Source organism: Lissotriton vulgaris, chromosome 5, assembly GCF_964263255.1.
Source record: "Lissotriton vulgaris chromosome 5, aLisVul1.2, whole genome shotgun sequence".
In the NCBI taxonomy this organism is placed as follows: domain Eukaryota; kingdom Metazoa; phylum Chordata; class Amphibia; order Caudata; family Salamandridae; genus Lissotriton; species Lissotriton vulgaris.
Genome location: NC_141693.1, coordinates 2,032,174,033 through 2,032,188,779, shown reverse-complemented (window position 1 = coordinate 2,032,188,779; position 14,747 = coordinate 2,032,174,033). Strand labels below are relative to the sequence as shown.

Sequence of the window (14,747 nt, the reverse complement as noted above, 5' to 3'; positions counted from 1 at the left end):
GGTGTGGGGGGCTCTAGGACCCTGCAGCCGCTGTGTGTGTGTGGGGGGGGCTCTAGGACGCTGCAGGTGTGGGTGCTCCAAGACCATCTATTGTGGGTGCTCTAGGACCCTCGGATGTGGGGGCTCTAGGGCCCTGCAGCGGTGGAGGGGCTCTAGTACCCTGCAGGTGTGGGGGCTCTAGGACCCTCAGGTGTGGGGGCTCTAGGACCCTGCAGGCGGAGGGGCTCTAGGGCCCTGCTGGTGTGGGGGGGGGGGCTCTAGGACCCTGCAGGTGGGGGGGCTCTAGGACCCTTATGTGTGGGAGACTCTAGGACCCTCAGGTGTGGGGGCTCTAGGACCCTCAGGTGTGGGGGCTCTAGGACCCTCAGGTGTGGGGAACTCTAGGACCCTCAGGTGTGGGGGCTCTAGGACCCTGCAGGAGGGGGGGCTCTAGGGCCCTGTAGGTGTGGGGGGGCTCTAGGACCCTAAGATGTGGGGGCTGCAGCCGGTGTGTGTGTGTGTGGGGGGGCTCTAGATCCCTCTGCTCTCCTCTTCGCCCCCCCTTTCCCGCAGCCCCCGTGGGGGGGGGGGAGGGGCTGGAGCGTTGGGGGCGGGACTCCAGCCCTCCCGACTACAGACCTCCTGGGCGAGCGGAAGCTGCGGGTCGGTATGTTTCTTGGGGCCTGTGGGGGGAGTGGGGGGCTCTGCTGTGTGTTTGGCGTCTGCCGCCCCCTCCGTTGTCAGCCGTCTCTGGGGGTGCGGTGCTCCCGGGGGGGGGGGGGGGGGGTGTCAGAGCCTCCTCTCTGCAGCTCCGTGTCTCGGGGTGCGTGCGGTGCGTGTGCAAGGGGGGTGGGGGGCTCTTATACCGCAATGGCCCGAGGTATGGGGGCTCCCGGCGGCCTCCAGCCTTTAGTCTGAGTCTGTTGCTGTGTTTGGGGGACCCCGCACCCCTAGAGACGGGGGGCCTGGCTTCCATGTTTGAGGAGGCTGTATTTGTATGCGTCATGCTCCTGGGGGGGGGGAGGGTGTGGGTGTGGGGGGGAGGGGGGGGAGGCGCTGTGGGACCCGCGGACTCGTATCTGGGGGTGCAGTGGATTCCAAAGGCCCGTGCTTTGGGGTTTTTGGACACAGGGGGGTGCACCCCCCCCCCCCCCCCTCCTGCGTGTTTGGAGTATGCGATTAAACGGATGTGTCTTGGGGGGCTCCTTCTGCACCCCGCAAGTCCCGTATGATGCGGGGGGGGGGGGGGGGGGGGGTGTTTACCTGCTCTAGTTTTGGGGGGTCGGCCTTTGCTTTCGTGGCTGTGATACATCCTGTCCCTTCATTTGTTTGGGGGACACTCAACCAGGCCCTCTATTTATTTCCTCCCTGGTTGTACAGGACATGATCGTGAGCAGTCCCGGGGCCCCCAGAGGCCATGGGGCCCCTAGCGCCTGGAAGCCACGCCGGCCGCTCCCGCTATAGGTGAGCAGAGTCCGTCCTCGTCACCCTTTGATGGTGTAAACTCTGCACCTAAGTGTTAGTAAGGTATGAGTGGTGCGAGTGTCAGTGAGGTATGAGTGGTGCGAGTGTCAGTGAGGTATGAGTGGTGCGAGTGTCAGTGAGGTATGAGTGGTGCGAGTGTCATTGAGGTATGAGTGGTGCGAGTGTCATTGAGGTATGAGTGGTGCGAGTGTCAGTGAGGTATGAGTGGTGCGAGTGTCATTGAGGTGTGAGTGCGAGTGTCATTGAGGTATGAGTGGTGCAGGTGTTAGTAAGGTATGAGTGGTGCGAGGGTCAGTGAGGTATGAGTGGTGCAGGTGTTAGTAAGGTATGAGTGGTGCAGGTGTTAGTAAGGTATGAGTGGTGCGAGTGTCAGTGAGGTATGAGTGGTGCGAGTGTCATTGAGGTATGAGTGGTGCGAGTGTCAGTGAGGTATGAGTGGTGTGAGTGTTAGTGAGGTATGAGTGGTGCGAGTGTCCTTGAGGTGTGAGTGCGAGTGTCATTGAGGTATGAGTGGTGCAGGTGTTAGTAAGGTATGAGTGGTGCGAGGGTCAGTGAGGTATGAGTGGTGCAGGTGTTAGTAAGGTATGAGTGGTGCAGGTGTTAGTAAGGTATGAGTGCTGAGAGTGTCAGTGAGGTGTGAGTGGTGTGAGTGTTAGTGAGGTATGAGTGGTGCAGGTGTTAGTAAGGTATGAGTGGTGCGAGGGTCAGTGAGGTATGAGTGGTGCGAGTGTCAGTGAGGTATGAGTGGTGCGAGTGTCAGTGAGGTATGAGTGGTGCGAGTGTCAGTGAGGTATGAGTGGTGCGAGTGTCAGTGAGGTATGAGTGGTGCGAGTGTCAGTGAGGTATGAGTGGTGCGAGTGTCATTGAGGTGTGAGTGCGAGTGTCATTGAGGTATGAGTGGTGCAGGTGTTAGTAAGGTATGAGTGGTGCGAGGGTCAGTGAGGTATGAGTGGTGCAGGTGTTAGTAAGGTATGAGTGGTGCAGGTGTTAGTAAGGTATGAGTGCTGAGAGTGTCAGTGAGGTATGAGTGGTGTGAGTGTTAGTGAGGTATGAGTGGTGCTGGTGTTAGTAAGGTATGAGTGGTGCGAGGGTCAGTGAGGTATGAGTGGTGCGAGTGTTAGTGAGTTATGAGTGGCAGGTGTTAGTGAGGTATGAGTTCTGCGAGTGTTAGTGAGGTATGAGTGCTGAGAGTGTCAGTGAGGTATGAGTGGTGTGAGTGTTAGTGAGGTATGAGTGGTGCAGGTGTTAGTAAGGTATGAGTGGTGCGAGGGTCAGTGAGGTATGAGTGGTGCGAGTGTTAGTGAGTTATGAGTGGCAGGTGTTAGTGAGGTATGAGTTCTGCGAGTGTTAGTGAGGTATGAGTGCTGAGAGTGTCAGTGAGGTATGAGTGGTGTGAGTGTTAGTGAGGTATGAGTGGTGCGAGTGTCCTTGAGGTGTGAGTGCGAGTGTCATTGAGGTATGAGTGGTGCGAGTGTTAGTGAGGTATGAGTGGTGCAGGTGTTAGTAAGGTATGAGTGGTGCGAGTGTTAGTAAGGTATGAGTGGTGCAGGTGTTAGTGAGGTATGAGTGGTGCGAGTGTTAGTGAGTTATGAGTGGCAGGTGTTAGTGAGGTATGAGTTCTGCGAGTGTTAGTGAGGTATGAGTGCTGAGAGTGTCAGTGAGGTATGAGTGGTGTGAGTGTTAGTGAGGTATGAGTGGTGCAGGTGTTAGTAAGGTATGAGTGGTGCGAGGGTCAGTGAGGTATGAGTGGTGCGAGTGTTAGTGAGTTATGAGTGGCAGGTGTTAGTGAGGTATGAGTTCTGCGAGTGTTAGTGAGGTATGAGGGCTGAGAGTGTCAGTGAGGTATGAGTGGTGTGAGTGTTAGTGAGGTATGAGTGGTGCAGGTGTTAGTAAGGTATGAGTGGTGCGAGGGTCAGTGAGGTATGAGTGGTGCGAGTGTTAGTGAGTTATGAGTGGCAGGTGTTAGTGAGGTATGAGTTCTGCGAGTGTTAGTGAGGTATGAGTGCTGAGAGTGTCAGTGAGGTATGAGTGGTGTGAGTGTTAGTGAGGTATGAGTGGTGCGAGTGTCCTTGAGGTGTGAGTGCGAGTGTCATTGAGGTATGAGTGGTGCGAGTGTTAGTGAGGTATGAGTGGTGCAGGTGTTAGTAAGGTATGAGTGGTGCGAGTGTTAGTAAGGTATGAGTGGTGCAGGTGTTAGTAAGGTATGAGTGGTGCGAGTGTTAGTGAGGTATGAGTGGTGCGAGTGTCATTGAGGTGTGAGTGGTGCGAGTGTCATTGAGGTATGAGTGCTGCAAGTGTTAGTGAGGTATGAGTGGTGCAGGTGTTAGTAAGGTATGAGTGGTGCGAGTGTTAGTATGGTATGAGTGGTGCAGGTGTTAGTAAGGTATGAGTGGTGCGAGTGTCAGTGAGGATAGAGTGGTGCAGGTGTTAGTGAGGTATGAGTGGTGCGAGTGTTAGTGAGGTATGAGTGGTGCGAGTGTTAGTAAGGTATGAGTGGTGCAGGTGTTAGTAAGGTATGAGTGGTGCGAGTGTCAGTAAGGATAGAGTGGTGCAGGTGTTAGTGAGGTATGAGTGGTGCAGGTGTTAGTAAGGTATGAGTGGTGCGAGTGTTGGTGAGTTATGAGTGGCAGGTGTTAGAGAGGTATGAGGGGTGCGAGTGTCAGTGAGGTATGAGTGCTACGAGTGTCAGTGAGGTATGAGTGGTGCTAGTGTTAGTGAGGTATGAGTGGTGCGAGTGTCAGTGAGGTTTGAGTGGTGCGAGTGTCAGTGAGGTGTGAGTGGGGCGAGTGTTAGTGAGGTATGAGTGGTGCGAGTGTCAGTGAGGTATGAGTGGTGCAGGTGTTAGTAAGGTATGAGTGCTGCGAGTGTCAGTGAAGTATGAGTGGTACGAGTGTCAGTGACGTATGAGTGGTGCGAGTGTTAGTGAGTTATGAGTGGCAGGTGTAAGAGAGGTATGAGGGGTGCGAGGGTCAGTGAGGTATGAGTGGTGCGAGTGTTAGTGAGTTATGAGTGGCAGGTGTTACTGAGGTATGAGTTCTGCGAGTGTTAGTGAGGTATGAGTGCTGAGAGTGTCAGTGAGGTATGAGTGGTGTGAGTGTTAGTGAGGTATGAGTGGTGTGAGTGTCAGTGAGGTATGAGTGGTGCGAGTGTCAGTGAGGTATGAGTGGTGTGAGTGTTAGTGAGGTACGAGTGGTGCGAGTGTCAGTGAGGTATGAGTGGTGCGAGTGTTAGTGAGGTATGAGTGGTGCAGGTGTCAGTGAGGTATGAGTGGTGAGAGTGTCAGTGAGGTATGAGTGGTGCAGGTGTTCATGAGGTATGAGTGGTGCAGGTGTTAGAGAGGTATGAGTGTCAGTGAGGTATGAGTGGTGCGAGTGTTAGTAAGTGGTGCAGGTGTTAGTGAGGTATGAGTGGTGAGAGTGTCAGTGAGGTATGAGTGGATCAATTGTCAGTGAGGTATGAGTGGTGCGAGTGTTAGTGAGGTATGAGTGGTGCGAGTGTTAGTTAGGTATGAGGTATGAGTGGTGTGAGTGTTAGTGAGGTATGAGTGGTGTGAGTGTCAGTGAGGTATGAGTGGTGCGAGTGTCAGTGAGGTATGAGTGGTGTGAGTGTTAGTGAGGTACGAGTGGTGCGAGTGTCAGTGAGGTATGAGTGGTGCGAGTGTTAGTGAGGTATGAGTGGTGCAGGTGTCAGTGAGGTATGAGTGGTGAGAGTGTCAGTGAGGTATGAGTGGTGCAGGTGTTCATGAGGTATGAGTGGTGCAGGTGTTAGAGAGGTATGAGTGTCAGTGAGGTATGAGTGGTGCGAGTGTTAGTAAGTGGTGCAGGTGTTAGTGAGGTATGAGTGGTGAGAGTGTCAGTGAGGTATGAGTGGATCAATTGTCAGTGAGGTATGAGTGGTGCGAGTGTTAGTGAGGTATGAGTGGTGCGAGTGTTAGTTAGGTATGAGGTATGAGTGGTGTGAGTGTTAGTGAGGTATGAGTGGTGCGAGTGTTAGTGAGTTATGAGTGGTGCGAGTGTTAGTGAGGTCTGAGTGGTGCAGGTGTCAGTGAGGTATGAGTGGTGATAGTGTCAGTGAGGTATGAGTGGTGCAGGTGTTTGTGAGGTATGAGTGGTGCAGGTGTTAGAGAGGTATGAGTGGTGCGAGTGTCAGTGAGGTATGAGTGGTTCGAGTGTCAGTAAGGTATGAGTGGTGCGAGTGTTAGAAAGTGGTGCAGGTGTTAGTGAGGTATGAGTGGTGAGAGTGTCAGTGAGGTATGAGTGGTGCAGGTATTAGTGAGGTATGAGTGGTGCAGGTGTTCGTGAGGTATGAGTGGTGCAGGTGTTAGTAAGGTATTAGTGGTGCAAGTGTCAGTGAGGTATGAGTGGTGCGAGTGTCAGTGAGGTATGAGTGGTGCAGGTGTTAGTAAGGTATGAGTGGTGTGAGTGTCAGTGAGGTATGAGTGGTGCGAGTGTCAGTGAGGTATGAGTGGTGCGAGTGTTAGTGAGTTATGAGTGGCAGGTGTTAGAGAGGTATATGGGGTGCAAGTGTCAGTGAGGTATGAGTGGTGCGAGTGTTAGTGATTTATGAGTGGCAGGTGTTAGTGAGGTATGAGTGCAGCGAGTGTTAGTGAGGTATGAGTGCTACTAGTGTCAGTGAGGTATGAGTGGTGCTAGTGTTAGTGAGGTATGAGTGGTGCGAGTGTCAGTGAGGTATGAGTGGTGCGAGTGTCAGTGAGGTATGAGTGGTGCGAGTGTTAGTGAGGTATGTGTGGTGCAGGTGTTAGTGAGGTATGAGTGGTGTGAGTGTTAGTGAGGTATGAGTGGTGTGAGTGTCAGTGAGGTATGAGTGGGTGCGAGTGTCAGTGAGGTATGAGTGGTGCAGGAATTAGTGAGGTATGAGTGGTGCGAGTGTTAGTGAGGTATGAGTGGTGCGAGTGTCAGTGAGGTATGAGTGGTGCGAGTGTCAGTGAGGTATGAGTGGTGCGAGTTTAAGGGAGTTATGATTGGCAGGTGTTAGTGAGGTATGAGTGCTGCGATTGTTAGTGAGGTATGAGTGCTGCGAGTGTCAGTGAGGTATGAGTGGTGCGAGTGTTAGTGATGTATGAGTGGTGCGAGTGTCAGTGAGGTATGAGTGGTGCAAGTGTTAGTGAGGTGTGAGTGGTGCAGGTGTCAGTGAGGTATGAGTGGTGCTAGTGTCAGTGAGGTATGAGTGGTGCGAGTGTTAGGGAGTTATGATTGGCAGGTGTTAGTGAGGTATGAGTGCTGTGAGTGTTAGTGAGGTATGAGTGCTGTGAGTGTCAGTGAGGTATGAGTGGTGCCAGTGTTAGTGACTTATGAGTGGTGTGAGTGTCAGTGAGGTATGAGTGGTACAAGTGTTAGTGAGGTGTGAGTGGTGGAGGTGTCAGTGAGGTATGAGTGGTGAGAGTGTCAGTGAGGTATTAGTGGTGCAGGTGTTTGTGAGGTATGAGTGGTGCAGGTGTTCGAGAGGTATGAGTGGTGCGAGTGTTAGTAAGTGGTGCAGGTGTTAGTGAGGTTTGAGTGGTGAGAGTGTCCATGAGGTATGAGTGGTGCGAGTGTCAGTGAGGTATGAGTGATGTGAGTGTTAGTGAGGTATGAGTGGTGCGAGTGTTAGTGAGGTATAAGTGGTGCAGGTGTCAGTGAGGTATGAGTGGTGAGAGTGTCAGTGAGGTATGAGTGGTGCAGGTGTTCATGAGGTATGAGTGGTGCAGGTGTTAGAGAGGTATGAGTGGTGTGAGTGTCAGTGAGGTATGAGTGGTGTGAGTGTCAGTAAGGTATGAGTGGTGCGAGTGTTAGTAAGTGGTGCAGGTGTTAGTGAGGTATGAGTGGTGAGAGTGTCAGTGAGGTATGAGTGGTGCGAGTGTCAGTGAGGTATGAGTGGTGCAGGTGTTAGTGAGGTATGAGTGGTGAGAGTGTCAGTGAGGTATGAGTGGTGCGAGTGTCATTAAGGTATGAGTGGTGAGAGTGTCAGTGAGCTATGAGTGGTGAGAGTGTTACTGAGGTATGAGTGGTAACAGTGTCAGTGAGGTATGAGTGGTGCAGGTATTAGTGAGGTATGAGTGGTGCGAGTGTCAGTGAGGTATGAGTGGTGCGAGTGTCAGTGAGGTAGGAGTGGTGAGAGTGTCAGTGAGGTAAGAGTGGTTCATGTGTTCGTGAGTTATGAGTGGTGCGAGTGTTCATGAGGTATGAGTGGTGCTAGTGTCATGAGGTATGAGTAGTGCAGCTGTTAGTGAGGTAAGAGTGGTGCATGTGTTCATGAGGTATGAGTGGTGCAGGTGTTAGTGAGGTGTGAGTGGTGCGAGTGTTAGTGAGGTATGAGTAGTGCAGCTGTTAGTGAGGTGTGAGTGGTGCGAGTGTTAGTGAGGTAAGAATGGTGCATGTGTTTGTGAGGTATGAGTGGTGCAGGTGTTAGTGAGGTATGAGTGGTGCAGGTGTTAGTGAGGTATGAGTGGTGCAGGTGTTAGTGAGGTATGAGTGGTGCGAGTGTTCGTGAGGTATGAGTGGTGAGAGTGTCAGTGAGGTATGAGTGGTGCAGCTGTTAGTGAGGTAAGAGTGGTGCAGGTGTTAGTGAGGTATGAGTTGGGCAGGTGTTAGTGAGGTATGAGTGGTGCAGGTGTTAGTGAGGTATGAGTGGTGCAGGTGTTAGTGAGGTATGAGTGGTGCGAGTGTCAGTGAGGTATGAGTGGTGCAGGTGTCAGTGAGGTATGAGTGGTGCAGGTGTCAGTGAGGTATGAGTGGTGCAGCTGTTAGTGAGGTAAGAGTGGTGCAGGTGTTAGTGAGGTATGAGTGGTGCAGGTGTTAGTGAGGTATGAGTGGTGCAGGTGTTAGTGAGGTAAGAGTGGTGCAGGTGTTAGTGAGGTAAGAGTGGTGCAGGTGTTAGTGAGGTATGAGTTGGGCAGGTGTTAGTGAGGTATGAGTGGTGCAGGTGTTAGTGAGGTATGAGTGGTGCAGGTGTTAGTGAGGTATGAGTGGTGCAGCTGTTAGTGAGGTAAGAGTGGTGCAGGTGTTAGTGAGGTATGAGTTGGGCAGGTGTTAGTGAGGTATGAGTGGTGCAGGTGTTAGTGAGGTATGAGTGGTGCAGGTGCTAGTGAGGTATGAGTGGTGCAGGTGTCAGTGAGGTATGAGTGGTGCGAGTGTCAGTGAGGTATGAGTGGTGCGAGTGTCAGTGAGGTATGAGTGGTGCAGGTGTTAGTGAGGTATGAGTGGTGCAGGTGTTAGTGAGGTATGAGTGGTGCAGGTGTTAGTGAGGTATGAGTAGTGCAGGTGTTAGTGAGGTATGAGTGGTGCAGGTGTTAGTGAGGTATGAGTGGTGCAGGTGTTAGTGAGGTATGAGTGGTGCAGGTGTTAGTGAGGTATGAGTGGTGCAGGTGTTAGTGAGGTATGAGTGGTGCGAGTGTCAGTGAGGTATGAGTGGTGCAGGTGTTAGTGAGGTATGAGTGGTGCAGGTGTTAGTGAGGTATGAGTGGTGCGAGTGTCAGTGAGGTATGAGTGGTGCAGGTGTTAGTGAGGTATGAGTGGTGCAGGTGTTAGTGAGGTATGAGTGGTGCAGGTGTTAGTGAGGTATGAGTAGTGCAGCTGTTAGTGAGGTATGAGTGGTGCAGGTGTTAGTGAGGTATGAGTGGTGCAGGTGTTAGTGAGGTATGAGTAGTGCAGCTGTTAGTGAGGTATGAGTGGTGCAGGTGTTAGTGAGGTATGAGTGGTGCAGGTGTTAGTGAGGTATGAGTGGTGCAGGTGTTAGGGAGGTATGATTGGTGCTAGTGTCATGAGGTATGAGTAGTGCAGCTGTTAGTGAGGTAAGAGTGGTGCAGGTGTTAGTGAGGTATGAGTGGTGCAGGTGTTAGGGAGGTATGATTGGTGCTAGTGTCATGAGGTATGAGTAGTGCAGCTGTTAGTGAGGTAAGTGTGGTGCAGGTGTTAGTGAGGTATGAGTGGTGCAGGTGTTAGTGAGGTATGAGTGGTGCAGGTGTTAGTGAGGTATGAGTGGTGCAGGTGTTAGGGAGGTATGAGTGGTGCAGGTGTTAGTGAGGTATGAGTGGCACAAACTGCACTCCATTGAGCTTCCTGTTGCTCCTCCTTCTGTGACATTGACAACGCACTCATGTTCTCCATTACTTTGCAGCTTTCTGCCTTGGAAGGATGAACGCCTCATGGTGAGCGTGAGGCAGGAGTGAAGAAATGAGTGGAAAGAAAGAGCTGCCCAAGAAGAGGAATGTGAGCTGGAAGAAAGAGCCCGGAGGCTCCCTGGTGAGTTCTGAGCTCCTCCTGGTGCACTGGTGCCAATAGGTGCCACCCCTTACCTGGCCGAAGCCTCACTGGGTTCCTGTGTGGGTACCTCACCGCCTCCTGCTTGAGGCACAAAGTGTTTATTCATTCAAGTCACTGAGGGGCAGATTTGTCGAAATATCACACAACGCAGCAAGACAACCTGCTGCGCTGCGCTGCTCTGAGTGACAGGAAGAGTGCAGGAATGTGAATATCACGCAACGCAGCAAGACAACCTGCAGCGCTGCGCTGCTCTGAGTGACAGGAAGAGTGCAGGAATGTGAATATCACGCAACGCAGCAAGACAACCTGCAGCGCTGCCCTGTGTGACAGGAAGAGTGCAGGAATGTGAATATCACGCAACGCAGCAAGACAACCTAATGCGCTGAGCTACTCTGTGTGACAGGAAGAGTGCAGGAATGTGAATATTACGCAGCGCAGCAAGATAACCTAATGCGCTGCGCTGCTCTGTGTGACAGGAAGAGTGCAGGAATGTGAAAACCCCGCAACGCAGCAAGACAACCTGCTGCGCTGCCCTGTGTGACAGGAAGAGTGCAGGAATGTGAAAACCACGCAACACAGCAAGACAACCTGCTGCGCTGCCCTGTGTGACAGGAAGAGTGCAGGAATGTCAATATCATGCAACGCAGCAAGAAAACCTGCTGCGCTGCTCTTTGTGACAGGAAGAGTGCAGGAATGTGAATATCACACAAACCAGCAAAACAACCTGCTGCGCTGCGCTGTGTGACAGGAAGAGTGCAGGAATGTGAAAACCATGCAACGCAGCAAGACAACCTGCTGCGCTGCGCTGCTCTGTGTGACAGGAAGAGTGCAGGAATGTGAATATCACGCAACGCAGCAAGACAACCTGCTGCGCGGCGCTGCTCTGTGTGACAGGAAGAGTGCAGGAATGTGAATATCACGCAACGCAGCAAAACAACCTGCTGCGCTGCTCTGTGTGACAGGAAGAGGGCAGGAATGTGAATATCACGCAACGCAGCAAAACAACCTGCTGCGCTGCCCTGTGTGACAGGAAGAGTGCAGGAATGTGAAAACCACTCAACGCAGCAAGAAAACCTGCTGCGCTGCTCTTTGTGACAGGAAGAGTGCAGGAATGTGAATATCACACAAACCAGCAAAACAACCTGCTGCGCTGCGCTGTGTGACAGGGAGAGTGCAGGAATGTGAAAACCATGCAACGCGTCAAGACAACCTGCTGCGCTGCGCTGCTCTGTGTGACAGGAAGAGTGCAGGAATGTGAATATCACGCAACGCAGCAAGACAACCTGCTGCGCTGCTCTGTGTGACAGGAAGAGTGTTGTCAATATCACGCAACGCAGCAAGACAACCGGCTGCGCTGTGTGACAGGAAGAGTGCAGGAATGTGAAATCCACGCAACGCAGCAAGACAACCTGCTGCGCTGCGCTGCTCTGTGTGACAGGAAGAGTGCAGGAATGTGAAAACCACGCAACGCAGCAAAACAACCTGCTGCGTTGCTCTGTGTGACAGGAAGAGTGTAGGAATGTGAAATCCACGCAACGCAGCAAGACAACCGGCTGCGCTGTGTGACAGGAAGAGTGCAGGAATGTGAAATCCACGCAACGCAGCAAGACAACCTGCTGCGCTGCGCTGCTCTGTGTGACAGGAAGAGTGCAGGAAGGTAAATACCATGGCGTCTATCACTGCGGTGGACTGGAGAGAGGGCTCCCTGAGGTGAACTGTAGACTGGAGAGAGGGCTCCCTGAGGTGGACTGTAGACTGGAGAGAGGGCTCCCTGAGGTGGGCTGTAGATTGGGGAGAGGGCTCCCTGAGGTGGGCTGGAGAGAGGGCTCCCTGAGGTGGACTGTAGACTGGAGAGAGGGCTCCCTGAAGTGGACTGTAGACTGGAGAGAGGGCACCCAAAGGTGTGCTGGAGAGAGGGCTCCCTGAGGTGGACTGTGGACTGAAGAGAGGGCACCCAAAGGTGTGCTGGAGAGAGGGCTTCCTGAGGTGGACTGTAGGCTGGAGAGAGGCCTCCCTAAGGTGGGCTGTAGATTGTAGAGAAGGCTCCCTGAGGTGGGCTGGAGAGAGGGCTCCCTGAGGTGGGCTGGAGAGAGGGCTCCCTGAGGTGGGCTGTAGACTGGAGAGAGGACTCCCTGAGGTGGACTGTAGATTGGAGAGAGGGCTCCCTGAGGTGGACTGTAGGCTGGAGAGAGGGCTCCCTAAGGTGGGCTGTAGATTGTAGAGAAGGCTCCCTGAGGTGGGCTGGAGAGAGGGCTCCCTGAGGTGGGCTGTAGACTGGAGAGAGGACTCCCTGAGGTGGACTGTAGACTGGAGAGAGGGCTCCCTGAGGTGGACTGTAGGCTTGAGAGAGGGCTCCCTAAGGTGGGCTGTAGATTGTAGAGAGGGCTCCCTGAGGTGGGCTGTAGACTGGAGAGAGGGCTCCATGAGGTGGGCTGTAAGACTGGAGAAAGGGCACCCAGAGGTGGGCTGTGGATGGAGAGAGGGCTTCCTGAGGTGGGCTGTAGATGGGAGAGAGGGCTCCCTGAGGTGGGCTGTGGATGGAGAGAGCGCTTCCTGAGGAGGGCTGTGGATGGAGAGAGGGCTCCCTGAGGTGGACTGTAGACTGGAGAGAGGGCTCCCTGAGGTGGACTGTAGACTGGAGAGAGTGCTCCTTGAGGTGCGCTGTAGACTAGAGAGAGGGCTCCCTGAGGTGGGCTGTAGATGGGAGAGAGGGCTCCCTGAGGTGGGCTGTAGACTGGAGAGAGGGCACTCAAAGGTGGGCTGTAGACTGGGGAGAATGCTCCCTGAGGTGGACTGTAGGCTGGAAAGAGGGCTCCCTGAGGTGAACTGTAGACTGGAGAAAGGGCTCCCTGAGGTGGACTGTAGGCTGGAGAGAGGGCTCCCTGAGGTGGGCTGTAGACTGGAGAGAGGGCTCCCTGGGGTGGACTGTAGGCTGGAGAGAGGGCTCCCTGAGGTGGGCTGTAGATTGGAGAGAGGGCTCCCTGAGGTGGACTGTAGACTGGACAGAGGGCTCCCTGAGGTGGTCTGTAGGCTGGAGAAGAGGGCTCCCTAAGGTGGGCTGTAGACTGGAGAGAGGGCTCCCTGAGGTGGGCTGTAGACTGGAGAGAGGGCTCCCTGAGGTGGGCTGTAGACTGGACAGAGGACTCCCTGAGGTGGACTGTAGACTGGACAGAGGGCTCCCTGAGGTGGGCTGTAGACTGGAGAGAGAGCTCCCTGAGGTGGGCTGTCGATGGAGAGAGGGCCCTTCCTTGAGTCTAGAGCGCTGACCCTTCTCTTCTTGCACCCTCAGGGCCCTTCCTTGAGTCTAGAGCGCTGACCCTTCTCTTCTTTGCATCCCTCAGGGCCAGCAGACCGCCATCTTTCTCCTGCTCTTCACTCTCATCACCTTCCTGATCCTCTACAGCTCCAACAATGGCAATGAAAGCTTCCAGTTCCAGTCCCTGAAGGTGAAGTCGCGCCACAAGCCCAACTTTAGGAAGGTGCCAGCCAAGAGTGGGTACCTGCCCGTGCACGGGAACCAGGTGTGTGAGGGGCGCCACTCGTGGCAACTCGGCGCTGGTGAAACCCTACAAGTGACCCACTGGGGAGGGCTCACGGGACCCACTGGAGGGGGGTCACCGACACACTGGGGAGGGGTCACCGACACACTGGGGAGGGGTCACGGACACACTGGGGAGGGGTCACCGACACACTGGGGAGGGGTCACTGGACACAATGGGGAAGGGGTCACGGAGACACTGGGGAGGGGTCACGGACACACTGGGGAGGGGTCACAGACACACCGGGAGGGGTCACGGACACACTGGGGAGGGGTGACGGACACACTGGGGAGGGGTGACGGACACACTGGGGAGGGGTCGCGGACACACTGAGGAGGGGTCAAGGACACACTGGGGAGGGGTCACGGGACCCACTGGAAGGGGGTCACCGACACACTGGGGAGGGGTCACCCACACACTGGAGAGGGGTCACCGACACACTGGGGAGGGGTCACCGACACACTGGGGAGGGGGTCACCGACACACTGGGGAGGGGTCACGGAGACACTGGGGAGGGGTCACCGACACACTGGGGAGGGGTCACTGGACACACTGGGGAAGGGGTCACGGAGACACTGGGGAGGGGTCACGGACACATTGGGGAGGGGTCACAGACACACCGGGAGGGGTCACGGACACACTGGGGAGGGGTCACGGACACACTGGGGAGGGGTGACGGACACACTGGGAAGGGGTCATGGACACAATGAGGAGGGGTCAAGGACACACTGGGGAGGGGTCACGGACACACTGGGGAGGGGTCACCGTCACACTGGGGAGGGGTCACGGGACCCACTGGAAGGGGGTCACCGACACACTGGCGAGGGGTCACGGACACACTGGGGAGGGGTCACCGACACACTGGGGAGGGGTCACGGAGACAGTGGGGAGGGGTCACCCACACACTGGGGAGGGTTCACCGACACACTGGGGAGGGGTCACCGACGCACTGGGGAGGGGTCACCGACACACTGGGGAGGGGTCACGGAGACACTGGGGAGGGGTCACTGACACACTGGGGAGGGGTCACCGACACACTGGGGAGGGGTCACCGACACACTGGGGAGGGGTCATGGAGACACTGGGGAGGGGTCACCGACACACTGGGGAGGGGTCACAGACACACCGGGAGGGGTCACGGACCCACTGGGGAGGGGTCACGGACACACTGGGGAGGGGTCACGGACACACTGAGGAGGGGTCAAGGACACACTGGGGAGGGGTCACGGACACACTGGGGAGGGGTCACCGTCACACTGGGGAGGAGTCACGGACACACTGGGGAGGGGTCACCGACACACTGGGGAGGGGTCACCGACACACTGGGGAGGGGTCACGGAGACACTGGGGAGGGGTCACCGACACACTGGGGAGGGGTCACTGGACACACTGGGGAGGGGTCACAGACAAACTGGGGAGGGGTCACGGACACACTGGGGAGGGGTCACTGGACACACTAGGGAGGGGTCACCGACACACTGGG

The 14,747-nt window shown here is 54.9% G+C and overlaps 1 protein-coding gene across 5 annotated transcripts in view; it reads left to right on the top strand.

The window, feature by feature from the left end:
• The first annotated feature begins 587 nt into the window (after positions 1-587).
• Positions 588-14,747, top strand: part of ST6GALNAC6 (ST6 N-acetylgalactosaminide alpha-2,6-sialyltransferase 6) — a 78,680-nt gene continuing 64,520 nt past the window's right edge. For 3 of the 5 annotated variants that reach the window (XR_015296129.1, XM_086924944.1, XM_086924942.1), the window contains exons 1-4: positions 588-646; positions 1,360-1,443; positions 9,580-9,704; positions 13,067-13,246. Coding sequence is in view for 4 of the 5 variants with exons in the window: in XM_086924944.1 (XP_086781070.1) it covers positions 9,636-9,704; positions 13,067-13,246 (249 nt within the window). In the remaining variant the exon portion in view is untranslated. The remainder of the gene's footprint in view (positions 647-1,359; positions 1,444-9,579; positions 9,705-13,066; positions 13,247-14,747) is intronic. The other 2 variants (XM_086924945.1, XM_086924943.1) reach the window with 1 other exon arrangement.